Source organism: Protopterus annectens, chromosome 9.part0 (assembly GCF_019279795.1).
Source record: "Protopterus annectens isolate FY-2018-M chromosome 9.part0, PAN1.0, whole genome shotgun sequence".
Taxonomy (NCBI): Eukaryota; Metazoa; Chordata; order Ceratodontiformes; family Protopteridae; genus Protopterus; species Protopterus annectens.
In genome coordinates, this window is record NC_056743.1 from 264,795,231 (window position 1) to 264,818,603 (window position 23,373).

The 23,373-nt window shown below is 40.3% G+C and overlaps 1 protein-coding gene across 2 annotated transcripts in view; it reads left to right on the forward strand.

The window, feature by feature from the left end:
* Positions 1-23,373, forward strand: part of LOC122811177 — a 3,180,768-nt gene that overhangs the window by 2,602,769 nt on the left and 554,626 nt on the right. For both annotated transcript variants that reach the window (XM_044082849.1, XM_044082848.1), the window contains exon 22: positions 9,599-9,734. In XM_044082849.1, the coding sequence (XP_043938784.1) occupies positions 9,599-9,734 (136 nt within the window). The remainder of the gene's footprint in view (positions 1-9,598; positions 9,735-23,373) is intronic.

Here is a 23,373-nt window from a genome sequence, read left to right on the forward strand (position 1 = left end):
TCTACTGAGACCCATTCCGAGTCCGGTATGCCACGAGATGCTTCTTCGACTGTGGAACCTGCGGGTGTCTCTACCTTGAATGGGTCCGGAGACGCTGTGCAGGCACCGGCTTCTGAGGGTGTATTCAGGCCTACTAACTTGCATATTAAACCAACGCCATCTTCTTCTTCAAGGCCTAAAACTCGATCCATGCCTAGAAAACTGACGTCCAGACCACATGGTCAGGCCCCTATGCCTAAAAAACAAATGATAAGAATGGCTGAAGACCTTATTACTCTAATCAGGGGAAGCCACCCTTCTCCCTCTAAGAGACCTAGGATTGATTTTCATTCTGATTCTTCGGATCAGGATACTGAAATTTCTGATTTCTCTGATGACCAGGAGTTGCCCTTATCTACCTCTGAGGATTTTGATGCAGAGGACTCCATTCCCTCTGCTTCCCCTCCAGAGGAATTCTCTTTTGGTGAAACTTTGCATTCTCTTAGGGAGTATTTCCACTGGGAAAACCAGGATTACTCTGACTCCAAAAAAAGGCTTAGGGAATTCCTTCTGATTGTAGTGACATTACTGGTATCATTGTAGATGTCAAAATGTTCACTAGGAACATAGCTCTTAAGATGCTTTATGGGCAGGAATTTACATTAAAAAGCCTTCCACCTTTGTTCCTCAACAACATCCATTGTTAGATGCCTTTGAGCAAGCAGTAGAAAGGGACTTATTTGAATTATACAATAGTGAGACTAGTGGTGTGTTTTTTAATTTAACTGCCCTACACAGGAAAATAATGAAACCATTGTAATTAGGCAAGCGGACAAAGGTGGTGCCGTTGTCGTTATGGATAGTTTTTACTACTGTAATGCAATGGAGAATATGCTTAATGACGTTGAGACCTATTTACCCTTATCTAACCTTAAACTCAATAATTTAATCAAAGATGTTCATGCCAGCCTATATGACTTGATGCTGACTGAAACCATTGACAATGACTTATACACATACTTGATGGTAGACAAACCGTTGGTGCCCTCTTTCAGAGGTTTACCTAAAATTCATAAGAACACAACCAACCCACCCTCTGATAGTGTCCAGCCCTGGACAGATGGGGGTGACTGAACCTTCTTCTATATATTTAGACAAGGGACTTAAACTACTTCTTGAGGTTAAACATGTTTTAAGGGACACTACATTTTCTTGAGAAATTAGCAAATCATGGTCAATCTTGTTCTTTTGTAAGAATGATATATTGGTTACATTAGGCGTGAAGTCTCTTTTACATCCATATACTACTGGCATGGATTTTGTTAGCCATGTTGGTGTATTATAAATTATCTGAGCAGTAATTTTAGATACATGTCACTTTGGAGATCATTTTAGAAAATAATGTCCTTGCTATCGAGACAATTATTTTCTACAAACAAAAGGGTAGCATCGAAACCCTGTTTGTGCGCTTGTGCTAATTTGGTGTTGGCACAATGGAAAAATTTGTTTTGAATGAAGATTCAGTTTTGTTGACCATCTTGTATTTTATAAACAGATTCTAGATGATGTGTTTTTTGTGTAGAGGGAACTGTTGAACAGCTTTTGAGCATACCTCAATAGTACCACAGATTTCCTTAGTTTTGAATGTACTTATTCTTTAAACACCATTGATTTTTTGGATGTTAGAATAATCAATACCCATCAGGGCTTTGATACTGAACTTTATAGGAAGGAATTTTGGAGAAACAACCTGTTACATCATGAGAGTATGCATCCTCGGCACATATACAACAACATTATTACCAATCAAATGGTCAGGATCTCCAAACTAACATCTCAGACGACAGCTTATAATGAACACAAACAGACACTTACTAGGAACTTTTTATCTAGAGGTTACAACATGAGACATGTATCAAGCCATTTCTTTAGGTGACTCACATAGATTATCTGATGGAGCACCTTTGATCAATAGAACACATAGACGTTCTCACTCTGTCAATAGGAGGACTAATGATAACCATAATAGGATTATTATTCCCTTCACCAATAGAAATAATAGCATCCTGAATGTATTCAAGAAGCATGAGTATTTTAATGGCAGATGACACGATTAGTTCTTTAGTTCACGTAAGACCTAGGGTGGCATATAGGAACATGCCTTCATTGAACAGGCTGTTATGTTATGATCGCTGTCACTCTGATCGCCTCAGACCAATAGAATAGGCACCTTTCCATGCCATATGTGCAATCAATGTAAGTATGTATCTACTACTGACACTTTTACTCATCCTATAACTAACTAGAGGTACTTATTTAGACAACATGCCACTTGTAAGTCTTTGTGTCTATTTTCAAACTTCATAGGGAAAATATGGGATGACCTCCCCACAAGGTCATTACGAGGCTCATCAGAGACTCCTTTATGCAACTTAGCAAGTTCAATATTGTCAACAACTTCATATATCAGAGCTAGGTAATACACATGGTTTCAGTTTTCAAGTGTTAGAACTGGTTAACACAGGGAAGAGGCTAGACATAAAAATAGGATTGAGCCACTGGATAATGAGGTTACAAGCCCATAGGTTTGGGCTTAATGAGAAGTTATCTATTAAGCCTTTCTTTCCCTTAAAGCATTAACATTAATTAAGCTTTTAATTGTTTTATTGAATGTTGTGATGTCACTACCTGTTTTGTATAAAGGGAGGGGGTTTATACTGCATTTATATCTGATAGCTTAGCGCTATTTGTCTGTTCATCTGTTGTTCAATAAAGCTGTACTTTCTACTACCTAAAATTTTGGAGTATGCATTGTTTGGCTTAAATGTTTAACCTTGTTTTAATTGTGGATTTTGGCCATTAGGGCCTTAAACTGCCAGTTTCATATGTTAAAGTATCAGCAACATATTATTCGATTGCTTAAACAGAAAATGATGTTGACTCCTGACTCTGCTGAAAATAAAGAATTACAGGATTTAATGCATTCTGCTGAACAAGTTGGAAAACATACTTTGCAATGTGGTTTTGATTCAGTAGAGGCACCTTGCAGGGCTGCTGTCACTGTGTCTGTTCTTAGAAGGCATGCTTGGCTTAAGGAGCAATCTTTGCCAGATCATGTTAAAGCTAAATTACTGGATGCTCCCTTAAACCAAGACTGCTATTTCGCAACAAAGCAAAAGAAATACTTAAAAAGATGGAGGAAAAAGCTAAATATATGCAAACTGTTAAAGATTTCCTGCAAGTACAACCTCCCAGATTTAGTAGGCACTGGCCTTCTAAGAATTGGTCCTTTCCTGCCTTTTCCAGGCCTTCTCAGTCCAAACCCAGAACTAGCAGAACACCCAAGCTTTAGTCCCAAGGTACTCACAGGCCTAAGCAGTGGGGGGCTCCCACTTCCAAAGATGGAAGTAGTAAGACACCCCCCCATGGTAAACTGTCACAATGACTTAACTTTAAACCTTCCAAGCCCTGCTCAACTGACTGTTCCTTTAGGGGGGAAAGAGCACCCTGCATGCAAAAAACTGGGAACTCATTACACAAGACAGATGGGTTTTAAATATAGTTTCCCAAGGATACAGATTCCACTTCCACTCCTTACCAACCCAAAACAGTTGGCCAGACCTACCCCCAAATCAGTGGACAGAGGCTCAGAAGCAAGTCCTGTCTCTTCTAAGCATCAGGGCTATTCAACCTGTCCCAGAAGATGAATGGGGGCAAGGTTTCTACTCAAGACTTTTCCTGGTACCCAGAAAAGACTATTCCTGGTGTCCTATCTGGCCTAAACATTTTTTTGGTAATCCCAAAATTCAAAATGCTACCTCTTCATCATCTGCTTCCTATGATAGGCAAAAATGCTTGATTGGCAACACTGGATTTAAAGGAAGCCTACCTGCACATCCCAATAAGGGAATCTTGCAGAAGATACCTACGCTTCAGAGCAGGCTACATGCACTATCAGTTCTCTGCACTGGCCTTTGGCTTATCTACTGTGCCCAGGGTATTCACAAAGTGCCAAGCTCCAGTCATTGCATTTTGCAGGCAAAGAAATATTCAAATAGATGCATACCTGGACGATTGTCTACTTCAGGCAGAAAGCCAGGACATACTATTAAATCATCTGGCATTTGTAAAGAAATTAGTAACTTCTCTGGGGTACACCATAAATGAAAAGAGATCACATCTAGTACCCTGCCAACAAATTGTATTCCTGGGAGCAAGCTTGAATACAGCTTCCCAGATGGCTACCTCATGCCAGAGAAACAAGTTAATTTGACAGCCTACTTCAAACTACTGGCCACAAAGACCCAGCTATCTGCAAGGAAAATACTGCAAGCCCTGGGGTTCATGGCCTCTTGTATTCTACTAATTCCATATGCAAGACTGCATATGAGAAAACTACAATGGTATCTAAAAAGCTTATGGTGCCAACATTCTCAGGACCTAGAATCAATGATTCCTGTCATACCTTGTCTAAAGACAGAGTTCCTTTGGTAGGCAGAGGCTTGCCACCTAATCAAGGGACTGACATTCACTCTACCCCCCTGCCGCCCAAACCCTAACAATAGATGTATCAGACTATGCATGGGGGGCTCACTTGACAGGGCAGTGCATTCAGGGCAAATGGAACCCGAGTCAAATGCACCTGCATATCAATCAAAAAGAAATGTTAGCTGTACAGAATGCTCTGACAGCCTTCAAGGACCACATTCTTCCAGGACAATTATTGGTAAATACAGACAACACCACTGTTATGTGGTACATAAACAAGCAGAGGGGAACCCATTCATACCCCCTCTGCAGACTAGCCATGGCTCTGTGGAACACAGCCTTGAGCTTCCAAGTGCACCTACAAGCTCAATTCCTGCCAGGCAAGCTAAATACACTGGCAGACGACCTAGGCAGAAATCTCATGGACCCACACAAGTGGAAACTGGAACCAAAGATATTCAACATTTTGAGAATCAAATGGGGGAGCCCAGAGATAGACCTATTTGCCTCCCCTCAGAACTACCAATTGGACAAATTCTGCACAAGGACTCCCCACAGACAAGCTTGGAAAGTGGATGCCCTGTCCTTCAGTTGGAAAAACCTATCAGTTTATGCCTTTCCCCCTCTGCCTCTCCTCTCCAAAGTGCTACTAAAGATAAAACAGGACAAACCAAGGGCAATACTTATTGCACTAGACTGGCCACGCCAACACTGGTATCCCCTCTTGTGCAGTGTGTCACTTCTGGAGCCATGGCACCTGCCTCAGACCCCTGCCCTGCTGTCCCAGCAGGAGGGCCAGATTCTGCACCCACAGCTTCAAACCCTGAACGTTGCAGCCTGGCTAATTACATGACCTCTCCTTTGCCATCCCTCAGTAAGCAAGTGATGAATGTCATTCTGGAGGCAAGGAGGCCTAGTACTAGAAAATCTTATGCTGAAAAATGGAAGAGATTCTACTCCTGGAGCCAAACACAGGAAATGAACATAACTGTGCCCAACTTACCGCTTATTCTTCAATACTTAACTGAGATGCTTCACAAGGGCCTTTCCTTTTCTTCCATTAAAATTCATGCCTCCACCATCTCAGCTCATTATAATACAGAGCCATCCCTCTTCTCTCATCCATTGCTGAAGCAATTCCTCAGAGGGGCCAAAAACATAAGACCACCCAGGAGAGCCCCTACTCCAGCCTGGGACCTTAACTTTGTATTGGAAAAGCTCACGCTACCTCACTTTGACCCAGCTGCAAATGCAGAGTTGAAATTCCTTTCTTGGAAAACAGCTTTTCTCCTAGCCATCACTTCAACAAGAAGGGTGTCTGAATTACAAGCCCTCATGACAGTGGAGCCTTTCATCATCTTTCATGCGGACAGGGTGTCCCTCAGGACCAATCCCTTCTTTATGTCCAAAGTGGTATCCAGCGTGGCCCTTAATCAGTCCATTCATTTGCCAACCTTCTTTTTTAATCCACAGAACAAAGGGGAACGAATACTGCAGTCCTTGAACATGCACAGACAGCTTAGATTTTACTTGGACAGAACTAAGACTCTCAGGAAATCTGAACAACTGTTAGTTGCATTTGCTGCAGGGGCAGAGGGGAAAGCTACTTCAAAGCAAGCCATTTCTAAGTGGATAGGCCATTGCATTCATTTCTGCTATAAGCATCATGGAAAACCTACCCCACAGGGGATAAGACCACATTCAACCAGGGCTACATCTACCTCTATAGCCTTTATCAGCGGTGTGCCTACCAGGGACATCCTAGATGCTGCTACCTGGAGTTCTGTACATACCTTTACCAAGCATTACCACTTGCCATTTTTTTCTAAATCCAGAGCTGGTTTTGCCACTGCAGTCATGCAGGGCCTTATAGTTGGTCCTAATGCTATCTAACTGCCTCCTCCCTTCCTTAGCTTTGGGAATCTACCCAAATGTAATGACTGCAACAGTGAAACATGAAGAACATAGTACAGTTGTGTACACTTACCATAAATGTAGATGTTTGAGTGTATTCACTGTTGCAGTCCTGGTTACCCTCCCTCCAGCCCCCTGACTTCTATTGACTATACCTCTATTCTTGCTTGCTATGTTTAAAGCATTCTGATGTATTTGCTTTTTGTTGGAGGTGTAACCTTGTGTATAATTCCTTCCCATTATGGGGGCACTTGATATCTGGGGCAAGAAAAACTGATGTAATGGCATTGGCAGCATGCTTTATACCCCTGACTACCTGACATCATGGAAGATGAGACAGCAACCTACGCAGGACCCAAGACTTTGATAATCAGGCCAACTGAGGACTACCTGCAAGCAGATAACCCAAATATAATGACTGCAACAGTGAATACACTCGAACATCTACATTTACGGTAAGTGTACACAACTGTACTTTATATTTTCAGTTTGTGACGCATGTCATGAAACATCAAAATTTGTCCTTGCGTTATCTTAGCTATTGCCTATAGTAACCAGTTGTTAGTTGTCATAGACTGGAATGTAACATTGGGTTGTCCTTAAAACAGGAGCAATACCTCCGCAATGTAATAACAGATCATCATTCATATGACCTTGGTAGACCTCTTTTTCCCAAAGGTATCCTGTAGAGCTCTTTTTCCCAAAGGTACATATTATAATATATATCTTTTATTATATGATTCACAATTCGTAGACTAATCTAAATTTGTAATGTTATCAAAAACTATGATATTTTAAAAATTCTTAATGTAGAACAAACCATAGAATGCGACTATTAGAAGGTGTATTAATATGGTATATCCATATATTAAGAGATGGATATATGTGAACATTAAAAATGTAGAAGACCAAATTATATGGCTAGACTGGTAGAAATAACTTAAGGCTATATATGATAAATGATCATCTATGCTCTAATTACATTGATTAAAATGATTCATTTATAAATGAATCTTCATTTGAATCTTTAATATATGCATAATTTGCAGACTGGAACAATGTTCTTTTAAATTGCTAGCTAGTATTCTCAGTTTGAAATGCCCTTCATCAATATAGCTCCAGTAGTTGAAGATGATAATATATATGCATACTATTCTTGAGGCCTTTTTTTGTTACCTCTGATGTTATCTATTTCTCTATATAATTCGCAAGATACTGGATAGCAAAACAGATCAGTTCTTAAATGTGTTTCAGCCCACAATGGAAATGGTTCTTACTTATTTAATGGAAACTCTAGGACATCCATTTATTAAAATTGAAGTTGCGGATGGTGTTGAGGATCTTAAGCTGTGTAAAGTAGTTGGCCCTTATGGATACAGTGCATACTTATATAAAGGCATTAGATGCAAACTATTTTAGATCCTTACTAAATTGTTTAATTATTTAAGAGAAAATGACCAATCCAGAACTGTTTATTTTAACGGACTCTACTAAAGTCAACAATTACTGCTCAGATTTCATTAAATAGTCTAGACATAAAAATATAATCATACATTTGTCCAAAAAATTTCATATCCTCTGGAACTGCTCCAGAACTAAAATAGCCTGGTCACACTTTATCAAAGCTTTCACAAGGATGCCTGTCTGTGATGTGTTATGAGGGTGAATTATGACTGATCTTTATGTATTATTAATGTTAAACAGAACAATAGTAATTTAGAAATATACATTATTAATAATGTTATCAAAGCTGTGGTACAATTTTTGTAGTTTGTTTGTAATTTCATTGGGGTGAATTAGTTTCAGTTTAACCTTAAGATGTGAGGAAATGTCATTCTTGCACCCCTTAATTCCTGGAAGTTGTGTATAAAGTTCACATTACTGTTAGATAACTTTCCTAATGTATAGTCAATGTATGCAGCATGTAAATGATTGACTGGCTAGTGCAAATAGGTGAATACTTTTTGCTGAGGTCATAGCAATGTGATGTCATTTATGATGCATTTAGGCTTCTCATGAAGCAACCTTGAGGTCTGTGATGAAGCAAACTCACTAGATGGACTTTTAGCTTTGCGTGAGTTTGGATAATGCGTATTATTTTGGAAATGGTAGGAATAACAACCATACCACAGTATTTACTTGATATAAAACAAATTTATTTCTTTTTGAGTTATGGATGCTGCTGATAATGCTAATTGTTTGATTAATTTTTCCTTATGTGGAGTTACCTAGTATAAAAAAGTTCAATAAAATATTTTTCTTCCATTTGTAAATAAGCAGGAAACAGTACTATCTAGTGGTCTGTGTGTGTGTATCTATATATATATATATATATATATATGTTTGTGTGTGTATATATATGTGTGTATATATATATATATATATATATATATATATATATATATATATATATTTATATAAAATGAATATAATTACTACCTTTACTAAAACCTGGTCTACAAAGTTCAGAACAAGGATCTGCATTCTCTTTTCTGACTGCTTAATGTGATTTTCTTGTAAGACCTTAGAAGTAGTGTTGTTTAATATACTTATTCTAACATTGTCACTGTTATCCCCCACCATTTTGTCCTTCCTTTATTCCTATACTTTTTTCTTTTCTTCTCCTTGATTGTCTGCCATAGTGAAATTGTGTGTGTGTGTGTGTGTGTGTGTGTGTGTGTGTGTGTGTGTGTGTGTGTGTGTGTGTGCGCGTTATATGAGAGTTTTTTTGGATAACTTATATTGCTAAAATGACTCATCTGGGAGATAAAGAAAAAAGGCTAAATGAAAATATAGTGGCTACCCATGAGAGGAGTATGATTCCTAAGAGCTCATTTTTAAACTTCTTCATAGACTGGCAGTATGGGCAGTGCAGCTGATTTTTTGGATGTAGTTATTTAGTTTTATTGTCATTTGCCCTGAAGGTGTTTATATTTGTCTGTTTCCAGGTCAGCCTGCTCATCTTACTGCACATTCCTGTGACTTTTATATTTAATTTAGTTTATTTGTTACTGTGGTAAGCAAACTGGTCCTTTTCAGACCCTTTTCAATATGAGATGGTTCACAGGGGCAATGTTAAATGCAGTTTAATTTAGTCAGTCAACTGTCTGGGAACACCCATGCAGCAGACACAATTTCATTGAAAATGTCTACTTGCCACATAAAAATATTGATGATCTGATTAAATCCCTTTAAAATGTCTGCTTATTATACACAGGTGTGAATGTTTGGGAAGCAGAAGATATCTCTTTTTCTGAGGCCATTATGTTGTGCAAAAATAAAAATTCCACAATTGCCTCTTTGTCACAACTTCTCAACCATAGGAGAACTACAAAGAAAACAAAAATATGCCGGTAAGCTTAAATCTAAATTTTTCCACTGATATCAATTTTTCATGGTTATAGAATTCAACATAACTTATGATATTTAAAGGCAGCTGAGTCTGATCAGGAAGCGTTGTGTTGTAATGAGGAATTTTTGCTGTGATAAAGTTTTTCTGTAACCTCTTTGCTTGAATGAGTAGTTTGTGTTGAAGTCATTAATTGAATGGTGTTTGTATATTAGTACTAACGTAGGGAGACTGATAGATCACAAGAAATGGAACAATTCACTAAAAAAACATAGATTAACAACATCAAATTTATAAATAAACAAACTGGCAAAATGTTTTTGTTTGTTTCATGGTGCTTTTTGTCCTCATTGTCTGCCAACCATGAGCTGCCTCCTGCATGTAATGTTACCCATTAGTTTCCTTAGACCAGTTTCTTATACCTCATTGATCACCCCATGGGTGGATTCCCACTCACCAACAGACATATTTCTAATGGTTCCTCACTCTTAGCTCAAGCCTATAATGCCATTTTTGTATACTTCCAGATCACACGCATAGCCTTATAGTCCAGACCTGGCTTCTTTAACCAAGTGACTTATCAGCTAATAAAAGGCAGTATTAGAAAGTGCAAAGAGTTATTAACAAAATGACAAGTTATTAATCTTGGATGCCCTACAGTAGAGAAAATCAGTTACTTTGTTCATATTTTCATATTTATGTTCATATTTTCATAGCTGAGAGCCCTACATGTTATTGAGGGGTATGGTGTGAAATGTCATGGTGGGAAACATGAAAATTCATTGTCAGTGTCCATTTATATTAAATTATATGTGAGATATTAGGTTCATAGGTAGGTACTAGGCTATCAGCCCGAGGGCATAAGTAAGCCTAGCCAAAAGTGTCTTGGCTTTCGCCACCTATGCAGATTAAATTCCTAACCTTGCTAGCTGTTTGTTAGTAGTTATGAAACTAAACAGTATTTTCTTATGTCCTTAATATTTCAAAACAAGTAACTTACAAACTATTGCAAGACAGGTGAAACCTTAGTAGTTCTTGAAAAAATATCTTTGATATTTGCACTGTAATTTGCATATATTTAGTGATATTAAGTGTTATTTATATGGCTAATTATATAAGTATGTATATGTTTTCATATTTCTGTAAATAGTTCAATAAACATGCACTGTCAGAGGAATTTCTTGTTGCCATGTGAAACGTTACGTCTGGTTAACACAATGTTCTAACAATATATTTATAGGTAGTATTGTATCTGATGCATTATTTTCGTCTGTTTCTCAATCAATGTATCTCAGATCCAACCGCAGATTCAACTTCACACACTTCATTAGATTTCGGCTCTGCAGTTTAAGCTCCTTTCTTTACCCATAAGCCTCACTACTCCTGAATTACTTCAAACCTCATTTGCCACTTCATCATTTTGATGTGGTCACAAGTAGCTTAAGTACTTTGTGGAATAGATAAGTAATTTATTTTTTTTTCATGGTCATTTTTTCACTTATTTCTTTTTCCTCACTATTCCTTATTATAAAAAATGTAAAATTACACGTTATTTATTTCCTTCTCTTCTAGTTATCAGGCCTTGCGCCCTTTGCCTGTCTTGCTCCCTACCTCTTAGGTACTTCTTCCATATACCATCTATCTTTGGTAATTCTTTATTTCTTACTCCTGTATATTTCTCTGGTATAGGTTATTACCATTGTTGTTATTTCCCTTTTTTTTTTTTTTTTTTTTTACTTTTTTCCACTTTGGTTTATATACTTTTCTTGCTGTGGTGTTATGTTAAAATGTTGGATAAATCAACTGACTTCAAAAAGTGCTCTTCATATGGGCACAAAACCCCTAACTCAGTTGCTCACTCTGAGTGTGTCTACTGCCTTGGGGCAGGTCATCTTACTACCAATTGCAATTTTTGTGCTAGATGTAACCATAGGGCTCTAGTAGAGTGCAAAAACAAACTAATCTTGAAAATATTACTTCCCTCCATTTCTTCCTCTTCATCTGGCGCTCCCTCCTCATCCAAGAAATCTTCAGAGTCTACAAAGGGAGATGCAACTGACAAATCTAAAGATAAGAGGAAGTGTTCCTCTGCGTCCGATCTAACCATACCAAAACTGAAACCAATGGATTCAACTTAAACCAAGTCAAAGTCTCCACATGCAAGATCTAAATTCTCTCTGAAGCCTGTTACTTTGAGAATGCACTAAACGTTCTTGTAAGAGACACCTCAAAGAGTATCCAATCAACCCTTGACCTCTTCAGCCCTCAGTTCATCTAGGAACCTAACAAAAGCAGATGGGGACAGAATTATGAGAAAGCTTTTCAGAACCTAGATTCAGTAGGGAGTTATCCCTTTCTGTCTCTCATCAGACCTGTGAGCCTACCTTCAGTTTAGTTGCAGCTTTTGACTCCTACTCTGATCTATCCACTGGTTTTAAAGATAACAATCTCAACCTCTCACCAATTTTCATCTCTATTCCCGACTTCCACCCAGCTGAACTAATTATCCTTAATTGTCACGTTAACTCTCACAAGACGTTTGCCATTGCCTCCATATATATCCCCCCAGGCAATAATATCCCAACCATTGACCATGTACTCTCATGATTCTTCCATAATATACAATATGAAGCCCTCATCCTTGGAGATGTCAACATTGATTGGACTAAACTAACAACTGACTCTCCACAAATGTATATTAACCTACATGGATTCCACCAACTATTAGCATCCTCCAACCACCTACACAAAACCTCCTCTTCCCAGTTTACTATTGATTGGATCCTCACAAACTCCCCCAACCTGTACCACAGCCTATGTACTTTACCAGATACATTTAGTGATCATTTTCCCACCTCCATCCAAAGACACACTTCTCAGCTACCCAAAGCACACTCCTCCAGGGACTGCCATAAACTCTCTAACTTCAATACCAATGTATTTAACTCCATACTATCTAGCATCAACTGGTCACTCCTTAGGCAACTCCCTCTCAATGCAGCAGTGCAAAAATGTAACCATATTTTCTTAGAAACTCTCAACTCCCTCACCCCCCCCCCCCCAGAAGAATTAGAATCAAAGCTAATTTATGCCCCCTGGTTATCTAAAGAAACCAGATCTCTTATGCAAAGAAGAGACTCTGCTTGGAAAGCCTGGGTAAAATCACAAGCACAACCACAGTTCCAAATCTACAGGGAACTCAGGAACCTTGTCAAAAAGCAACTCAACAAAGATAAAAAATCCTACTACAACTCTCCCCAACTAGACTGTAAATCCAGTCCATGTAAATTCTGATCTACCCTTAATAACATTCTCCAACCTGGACACCCATCCAGTCCTTCCCCATTCCCAAATAACACTCCATTGGAAACTGCTACCCTTCTCAGCAACCACTTCATTGAAACAGTTCAAAAACTCACTCATCCTAACCACAACACTAACACCACCTCTACCCCCTCCAACCCAGACAACAAAATGCCTTTCAACCTGTGTCTACTGCTTACATAAAATCACTTCTGCTTAAGCTCATACTTTTCTCTCCCTCCACAGACAACATCCCACCTCTGTTCCTCAAACTAGCTGCTGAATCCCTAGCCTTGCACATATCTCTACTAAATAATAGATCCTTTCAAGAAGCTACAATCCCTAACATTTGGAAATCCTTTTTCTCCATCCTTTTACATAAAGGAGGGAGTGCTACAGATTCTTCAAATTACAGGCCCATAGCAATTCTTTCTCCTCTATCAAAAATACTTGAATGCATTCACTCCCAGTTACTTAACTTTCTACTTCAGGAAAACCTCCTCACACCCACACAACATGGCTTTCGGCCATACCACAGCACAAATACTGCACTCCTATCTTTTACCCATAAAGTAACAGAGGCTAGAGATAACATCCAACTTGCATCCTGTATTTTTCTTGACCTCTCCAAAACCTTTGATACGGTATCTCACTCTATTCTTCTTTCTAAACTTATTAACCTTAATCTCTCCCCTACTTCACTTCAGTGGTTCACTAGTTACCTATCCAATAGACAACAATCTGTCAGATGGCTCTCTTCCTGCTCACATCTGGTGTACCCCAAGGCTCCATCCTTGGTCCCCTTCTGTTTAACATTTTCACAAATGATCTCCACACATCTTGCAAACAATCCTCCCTAATTCAATATGCTGATGATTCAGTTCTCATCACCATTTTTGATAACATCACAGACCTCCACACACTCACTCAAGATGCCTTCCTTTCCACTGAAAAATGGCTATCAGTTAATCAACTCATCTTAAACCTCAAAAAAACTAAACTCCTACATTTTCTTCCTCAGTCTCTCTCATAACGTAAAGATACCTTTGACATCACATCATCCAATAAGACCATCATAAAACCTGAACCCCACAAAAACTCCTAGGTACCATTATAGATGATGAGTTCAAATTTAATATACATATCTTGCACAACATAAAAAATCATCAAAAACTAAGTCTTCTATACGCAACAGAAAATTTCTAGCTCCCCCTGCTAGACTCTCCCTAGCTCAGGCTCTACTCCTTCCCTCCCTCTTCTATGCCGCCCCAGTCCTTATGAACATACAGGCTACAACCTTATCCATACTCCAACAATCCTACCACAAGGTAGCCAGATTTGCCACCTACTCATCTCATAACTCTCACCACTGCCTTGCACTCAACTCTCTCTGATGGCTGGATTTCCCTCAACAACTTCTACTATCACAGCTACAAATCACCCACTCTGTAATATACAAATTACTAAACTGCCCAGCCCTGTCCTCCTTGGTATCCCATTACACCCCAACACGTACTCACCACACCTCCAACCAAATACTCCTAGACATATACCAACCCAACAAATTAGTTGGTAAATTAGTCTACAAAGCCTCCATAGCCCAAGCCTGGAATATACTCCCTGCTCATATAGGATCTAAGCCCCACCCCAAGCACTTCAAAAAGGAACTAAAATCTCACCTTTTAACACTAAGACTTGCCCTTGTCACACCCCAACCTAATCCACTAAACTACTATCATATTTTCTTTTTCACTCCTTCCACATTGACTTACTCTCTTCTTTGTGGGGAAAATAAAAAACAAAGAAATGGAATTAATTGCTATTAATTGTTATTAGCTTACTGTATCATTTGTAGTTCTGGAACTGGTGTGATATTCTTGTACAATATTTCTTTTTTAATCCTGGAACTTGTGTATTATAATTGTTGAAATGTGTGCATTATAATTGTATTGTAATTTTTCTACACTGAAGCTTTTCTCCTCAGGTCTCTACTGAAAATGGGCTTTTAGCCCAATTGGACTTACCCAGTTAACAAATGTCAAATAAATAAAATAAATAAATAACGGACCTGAGAATTCCGAGCTTATCTGTGTCTGATAAGAAGGCTTGGTCTTTTATGACTCCAACACCTTATCTGATCCAGACAGCTCTAATTCTGTCTGAGAAGGAAGGATCTCAGAGCCGGATCTGGGGTTTGGGCTCGACTATGATGTTTTCAAAGCATCAGCACTGGACAATTTGGCTCCAACCTCTGTGTTGAGGCAGGATCTTGGAGAGATTGGATTCAGGTCTGCACAGGTGGCTTCAGCTCCTGCCATTTTGGGACTTGGTTCCCTCACGACCTCTGCCTTTGCGGTTGTGGAGAGAGTATTTTCCACCGCTGTTGACAACATTTTATTGCACCCCTCTCTGGTCCACCCCCTTCTCAACTGTCTGTTGTGGATCCTGTGTCTTTTCATCCTGTCCCATTGGGACAGCTGGCCCAGTTAAGCCTGAAGATAGCCCTCATTTGGGACTCTGCTGGCACTTCCAGTCCTCAAAGGAGTCTTTAACCAAACATACTGACTTTGATTAAGTGGAAGAGTTCCCCAGATCACCCCTTGAAGACATCCTCTTTCTGTGAAATCCTTGAACTTTTTAGACAGAAAAGTGGCTGGTCTTCCCGTCCCCCTTCCCAGGAGGAGTCAGTTTTTCTTGAGGCTTTCAGAACTGGTACAGCTATCTTCTGGGTAGTCCATCCAGCAGATGGGCTAGTGGACCTCATTTACTGCTGGGCTTGGAATGATCCAGATGTCAGAGAATATATTCCCAAGATGCCAGATAAGAACCTTACTGAGCCAAAGAGTATGGCCCACTGGAGCAAGGGTCCCCATGGATGCTATGGTGGTAGTAGAGGCCACCTAGAAATAACTCCTAGGACAGAGTTCTTCTTTCCATCTCCCAAATAGAGACTCCAGGGCACTGGACATGTCTATGTGTCAGTGACCTTTGCCCTCAGGTCATTGAACTAGTTAGCACACGTTACAAGATTTCAGAGGAAATTGATCAAGGAGTTTTTCAATAGCCTTCCAGGGTCCATGTCTGAGGAGGACAAGAAGATAATTTTTTCACAACTGGCCCTCTCCAGTACCTGTAAAACACCTCAATGAGGTTAATTTCTCATGCTTCAGTGGGAGTTTCAAGTGCTGCAGGTTCAGGAATTGCTGAAAGAAGGCATGCCTGGCTGCATCATTGTGACTTTTTGAAGTTCTTCAAGATCTCATTCATCAAGGATTCCATCTTGTTTGGCCCTAAGGTGAAGGAAACTCTTTTGGTGAGTGAGCTGGATGGGGAGAAATTAATTGCCATAGGAATACATTTTCTAACCCTCAAAGAAATGTCTTCCAGAACCAGAGAGGATGCAGAAAGATGTTGTTACCAAAGAAGCTAAGGTCTTCCCAAGATTCCTGTGAAGACAGATCCCCCTGTGGCAGAGGAGGGAACTCTAATGGAAGATATCACCACTGTGACAGAGGTGGCCTGCAACATCAGGACTTCAGAGATTCTTTTTCTGAGAAGCCCTTTCATCTCCCCTGAAGGGTTGCCCGACTGCTGCACACTGGAGGCATTTGTGGAGTGGCACATATCTTTCCACCCTGAACCCTGGACAGCCATTACCAAAGATACTTGGGTGCACAGAATGATATCCAGAGATTATTGCATACCATTTTTCCTTCTACCTCCCCAGAAGGCCAAAAGAATTCCCAAGGTTACACCCAGTCAGAGGAAAGCAGCAGCCATAGAAATAGAAAAGCTGCTGAGAAAAAAGATCATCCAAGTAGTACCCCCAGACCAACAAGGATTTGGAACCTATTTGAGATTCTTTTTAGTACCAAAGAAGACACGGTACCTAAGACCAATTTTGGATCTTAGCAATCTAAATCAATATGTAATGCAATTGAAGTTCCAAATGGTCATAGTTCAGTCCCTTCTGCCATCGTTATGGAAGGATGAGTCAATGTGCTGTATAGATCTCCAGGATGCATGCTACATATCAGGATACACAGGGATTCCAGAAGATAGCCCCACTTCCTTCTGGGAGCCAGTCACTATTAGTTTTGAGTCCTGCCCTTTGATCTCACCATATCCCCCTGGGTGTTCACTAAGTACATGGCAGTGGTCACAGCTAACTTCAAACTGGCTCCTTTCCTTGGGGCAGGTCATCTTACTACCAATTGCAATTTTTGTGCTAGATGTAACCATAGGGCTCTAGTAGAGTGCAAAAACAAACTAATCTTGAAAATATTACTTCCCTCAATTTCTTCCTCTTCATCTGGCGCTCCCTCCTCATCCAAGAAATCTTCAGAGTCTACAAAGGGAGATGCAACTGACAAATCTAAAGATAAGAGGAAGTGTTCCTCTGCGTCCGATCTAACCATACCAAAACTGAAACCAATGGATTCAACTTAAACCAAGTCAAAGTCTCCACATGCGAGATCTAAATTCTCTCTGAAGCCTGTTACTTTGAGAATGCACTCAACATTCTTGTAAGAGACACCTCAGAGAGTATCCAATCGACCCTTGACCTCTTCAGCCCTCAGTTCATCTAGGAACCTAACAAAAGCAGATTGGGGCAGAATTATGAGAAAGCTTTTCAGAACCTAGATTCAGTAGGGAGTTATCCCTTTCTGTCTCTCATCAGACCTGTGAGCCTACCTTCAGTTTAGTTGCAGCTTTTGACTCCTACTCTGATCTATCCACTGGTTTTAAAGATAACAATCTCAACCTCTCACCAATTTTCATCTCTATTCCCGACTTCCACCCAGCTGAACTAATTATCCTTAATTGTCACGTTAACTCTCACAAGACGTTTGCCATTGCCTCCATATATATCCCCCCAGGCAATAATATCCCAACCATTGACCATGTACTCTCATGGTTCTCCCATAATATACAATATGAAGCCCTCATCCTTGGAGATGTCAACATTGATTGGACTAAACTAACAACTGACTCTCCACAAATGTATATTAACCTACATGGATTCCACCAACTATTAGCATCCTCCAACCACCTACACAAAACCTCCTCTTCCCAGTTTACTATTGATTGGATCCTCACAAACTCCCCCAACCTGTACCACAGCCTATGTACTTTACCAGATACATTTAGTGATCATTTTCCCACCTCCATCCAAAGACACACTTCTCAGCTACCCAAAGCACACTCCTCCAGGGACTGCCATAAACTCTCTAACTTCAATACCAATGTATTTAACTCCATACTATCTAGCATCAACTGGTCACTCCTTAGGCAACTCCCTCTCAATGCAGCAGTGCAAAAATGTAACCATATTTTCTTAGAAACTCTCAACTCCCTCACCCCAGAAGAATTAGAATCAAAGCTAATTTATGCCCCCCTGGTTATCTAAAGAAACCAGATCTCTTATGCAAAGAAGAGACTCTGCTTGGAAAGCCTGGGTAAAATCCCAAGCACAACCACAGTTCCAAATCTACAGGGAACTCAGGAACCTTGTCAAAAAGCAAATCAACAAAGATAAAAAATTCCTACTACAACTCTCCCCAACTAGACTGTAAATCCAGTCCATGTAAATTCTGATCTACCCTTAATAACATTCTCCAACCTGGACACCCATCCACTCCTTCCCCATTCCCAAATAACACTCCATTGGAAACTGCTACCCTTCTCAGCAACCACTTCATTGAAACAGTTCAAAAACTCACTCATCCTAACCACAACACTAACACCACCTCTACCCCCTCCAACCCAGACAACAAAATGCCTTTCGCCTTTCAACCTGTGTCTACTGCTTACATAAAATCACTTCTACTTAAGCTCAAACTTTTCTCTCCCTCCACAGACAACATCCCACCTCTGTTCCTCAAACTAGCTGCTGAATCCCTAGCCTTGCACATATCTCTACTAAATAATAGATCCTTTCAAGAAGCTACAATCCCTAACATTTGGAAATCCTTTTTCTCCATCCTTTTACATAAAGGAGGGAGTGCTACAGATTCTTCAAATTACAGGCCCATAGCAATTCTTTCTCCTCTATCAAAAATACTTGAATGCATTCACTCCCAGTTACTTAACTTTCTACTTCAGGAAAACCTCCTCACACCCACACAACATGGCTTTCGGCCATACCACAGCACAAATACTGCCCTCCTATCTTTTACCCATAAAGTAACAGAGGCTAGAGATAACATCCAACTTGCATCCTGTATTTTTCTTGACCTCTCCAAAACCTTTGATATGGTATCTCACTCTATTCTTCTTTCTAAACTTATTAACCTTAATCTCTCCCCTACTTCACTTCAGTGGTTCACTAGTTACCTATCCAATAGACAACAATCTGTCAGATGGCTCTCTTCCTGCTCACATCTGGTGTACCCCAAGGCTCCATCTTTGGTCCCCTTCTGCTTAACATTTTCACAAATGATCTCCACACATCTTGCAAACAATCCTCCCTAATTCAATATGCTGATGATTCAGTTCTCATCTCCATTTTTGATAACATCACAGACCTCCACACACTCACTCAAGATGCCTTCCTTTCCGCTGAAAAATGGCTATCAGTTAATCAACTCATCTTAAACCTCAAAAAAACTAAACTCCTACATTTTCTTCCTCAGTCTCTCTCATAACGTAAAGATACCTTTGACATCACATCATCCAATAAGACCATCATAAAACCTGAACCCCACAAAAACTCCTAGGTACCATTATAGATGATGAGTTCAAATTTAATATACATATCTTGCACAACATAAAAAAAAATCATCAAAAACTAAGTCTTCTATACCGCAACAGAAAATTTCTAGCTCCCCCTGCTAGACTCTCCCTAGCTCAGGCTCTACTCCTTCCCTCCCTCTTCTATGCCGCCCCAGTCCTTATGAACATACAGGCTACAACCTTATCCATACTCCAACAATCCTACCACAAGGTAGCCAGATTTGCCACCTACTCATCTCATAACTCTCACCACTGCCTTGCACTCAACTCTTTCTGATGGCTGGATTTCCCTCAACAACTTCTACTATCACAGCTACAAATCACCCACTCTGTAATATACAAATTACTAAACTGCCCAGCCCTGTCCTCCTTGGTATCCCATTACACCCCAACACGTACTCACCACACCTCCAACCAAATACTCCTAGACATATACCAACCCAACAAATTAGTTGGTAAATTAGTCTACAAAGCCTCCATAGCCCAAACCTGGAATATACTCCCTGCTCATATAGGATCTAAGCCCCACCCCAAGCACTTCAAAAAGGAACTAAAATCTCACCTTTTAACACTAAGACTTGCCCTTGTCACACCCCAACCTAATCCACTAAACTACTATCATATTTTCTTTTTCACTCCTTCCACATTGACTTACTCTCTTCTTTGTGGGGAAAATAAAAAACAAAGAAATGGAATTAATTGCTATTAATTGTTATTAGGTTACTGTATCATTTGTAGTTCTGGAATTGGTGTGATATTCTTGTACAATATTTCTTTTTTAATCCTGGAACTTGTGTATTATAATTGTTGAAATGTGTGCATTATAATTGTATTGTAATTTTTCTACACTGAAGCTTTTCTCCTCAGGTCTCTACTGAAAATGGGCTTTTAGCCCAATTGGACTTACCCAGTTAACAAATGTCAAATAAATAAAATAAATAAATAACGGACCTGAGAATTCCGAGCTTATCTGTGTCTGATAAGAAGGCTTGGTCTTTTATGACTCCAACACCTTATCTGATCCAGACAGCTCTAATTCTGTCTGAGAAGGAAGGATCTCAGAGCCGGATCTGGGGGTTTGGGTTCGACTATGATGTTTTCAAAGCATCAGCACTGGACAATTTGGCTCCAACCTCTGTGTTGAGGCAGGATCTTGGAGAGATTGGATTCAGGTCTGCACAGGTGGCTTCAGCTCCTGCCATTTTGGGACTTGGTTCCCTCATGACCTCTGCCTTTGCGGTTGTGGAGAGAGTATTTTCCACCGCTGTTGACAACATTTTATTGCACCCCTCTCTGGTCCACCCCCTTCTCAACTGTCTGTTGTGGATCCTGTGTCTTTTCATCCTGTCCCATTGGGACAGCCGGCCCAGTTAAGCCTGAAGATAGCCCTCATTTGGGACTCTGCTGGCACTTCCAGTCCTCAAAGGAGTCTTTAACCAAACATACTGACTTTGATTAAGTGGAAGAGTCCCCCAGATCACCCCTTGAAGACATCCTCTTTCTGTGAAATCCTTGAACTTTTTAGACAGAAAAGTGGCTGGTCTTCCCGTCCCCCTTCCCAGGAGGAGTCAGTTTTTCTTGAGGCTTTCAGAGCTGGTACAGCTATCTTCTGGGTAGTCCATCCAGCAGATGGGCTAGTGGACCTCATTTACTGCTGGGCTTGGAATGATCCAGATGTCAGAGAATATATTCCCAAGATGCCAGATAAGAACCTTACTGAGCCAAAGAGTATGGCCCACTGGAGCAAGGGTCCCCATGGATGCTATGGTGGTAGTAGAGGCCACCTAGAAATAACTCCTAGGACAGAGTTCTTCTTTCCATCTCCCAAACAGAGACTCCAGGGCACTGGACATGTCTATGTGTCAGTGACCTTTGCCCTCAGGTCATTGAACTAGTTAGCACAAGATACAAGATTTCAGAGGAAATTGATCAAGGAGTTTTTCAATAGCCTTCCAGGGTCCATGTCTGAGGAGGACAAGAAGATAATTTTTTCACAACTGGCCCTCTCCAGTACCTGTAAAACACCTCAATGAGGTTAATTTCTCATGCTTCAGTGGGAGTTTCAAGAGCTGCAGGTTCAGGAATTGCTGAACGAAGGCATGCCTGGCTGCATCATTGTGACTTTTTGAAGTTCTTCAAGATCTCATTCATCAAGGATCCATCTTGTTTGGCCCTAAGGTGAAGGAAACTCTTTTGGTGAGTGAGCTGGATGGGGAGAAATTAATTGCCATAGGAATACATTTTCTAACCCTCAAAGAAATGTCTTCCAGAACCAGAGAGGATGCAGAAAGATGCTGTTACCAAAGAAGCTAAGGTCTTCCCAAGACTCCTGTGAAGACAGATCCCCCTGTGGCAGAGGAGAGAACTCTAATGGAAGATATCACCACTGTGACAGAGGTGGCCTGCAACATCAGGACTTCAGAGATTCTTTTTCTGAGAAGCCCTTTCATCTCCCCTGAAGGGTTGCCCGACTGCTGCACACTGGAGGCATTTGTGGAGTGGCACATATCTTTCCACCCTGAACCCTGGACAGCCATTACCAAAGATACTTGGGTGCACAGAATGATATCCAGAGATTATTGCATACCATTTTTCCTTCTACCTCCCCAGAAGGCCAAAAGAATTCCCAAGGTTACACCCAGTCAGAGGAAAGCAGCAGCCATAGAAATAGAAAAGCTGCTGAGAAAAAAGATCATCCAAGTAGTACCCCCAGACCAACAAGGATTTGGAACCTATTTGAGATTCTTTTTAGTACCAAAGAAGACACGGTACCTAAGACCAATTTTGGATCTTAGCAATCTAAATCAATATGTAATGCAATTGAAGTTCCAAATGGTCATAGTTCAGTCCCTTCTGCCATCGTTATGGAAGGATGAGTCGATGTGCTGTATAGATCCTCAGGATGCATGCTACATATCAGGATACACAGGGATTCCAGAAGATAGCCCCACTTCCTTCTGGGAGCCAGTCACTATTAGTTCTGAGTCCTGCCCTTTGATCTCACCATATCCCCCTGGGTGTTCACTAAGTACATGACAGTGGTCACAGCTAACTTCAAACTGGCTCCTTTCTGCTTCCACCAACCATCTACTGATTCAAGACAGTTACTACTTGCTTCATCTGTGTTTTCAACTAGGTATCACAGTGAACTATACCAAATCACATCTCTCCCCTACTCAAGCCCTGGAATACATTGGTGCTCATCTTGATACTGTGACATAGATCAAAACTTACCACAGACACATTTAAGCAATCTATGGAATTATACATTATCTCTCTCTCTCTCTCTCTCTTTTCCTTCCCCTCCAGCCAGACTGATATTACAGTTTCTTTGATCAATGGCAACCTCAATAGTTTTGATACCTTTAACAAGCTTTCACATGAGGGTATTGCAATGGAGCCTTGGGGCACAATGGTCAATAGAGCATCATCCTCTGTCTGCACCTATTCGAACTACAAATGTCATGATGAATTCACACAGAAAGTTTTTCTGGGCTGTCATTTTATTCTTCCTGCTCCAAAGGCCATCATGACAACGGATACCCTCCATGTTGGGATGTGGAAGGCATTACTTGGGAAGGATGGTCCAAGGCATGTGGTCTCAG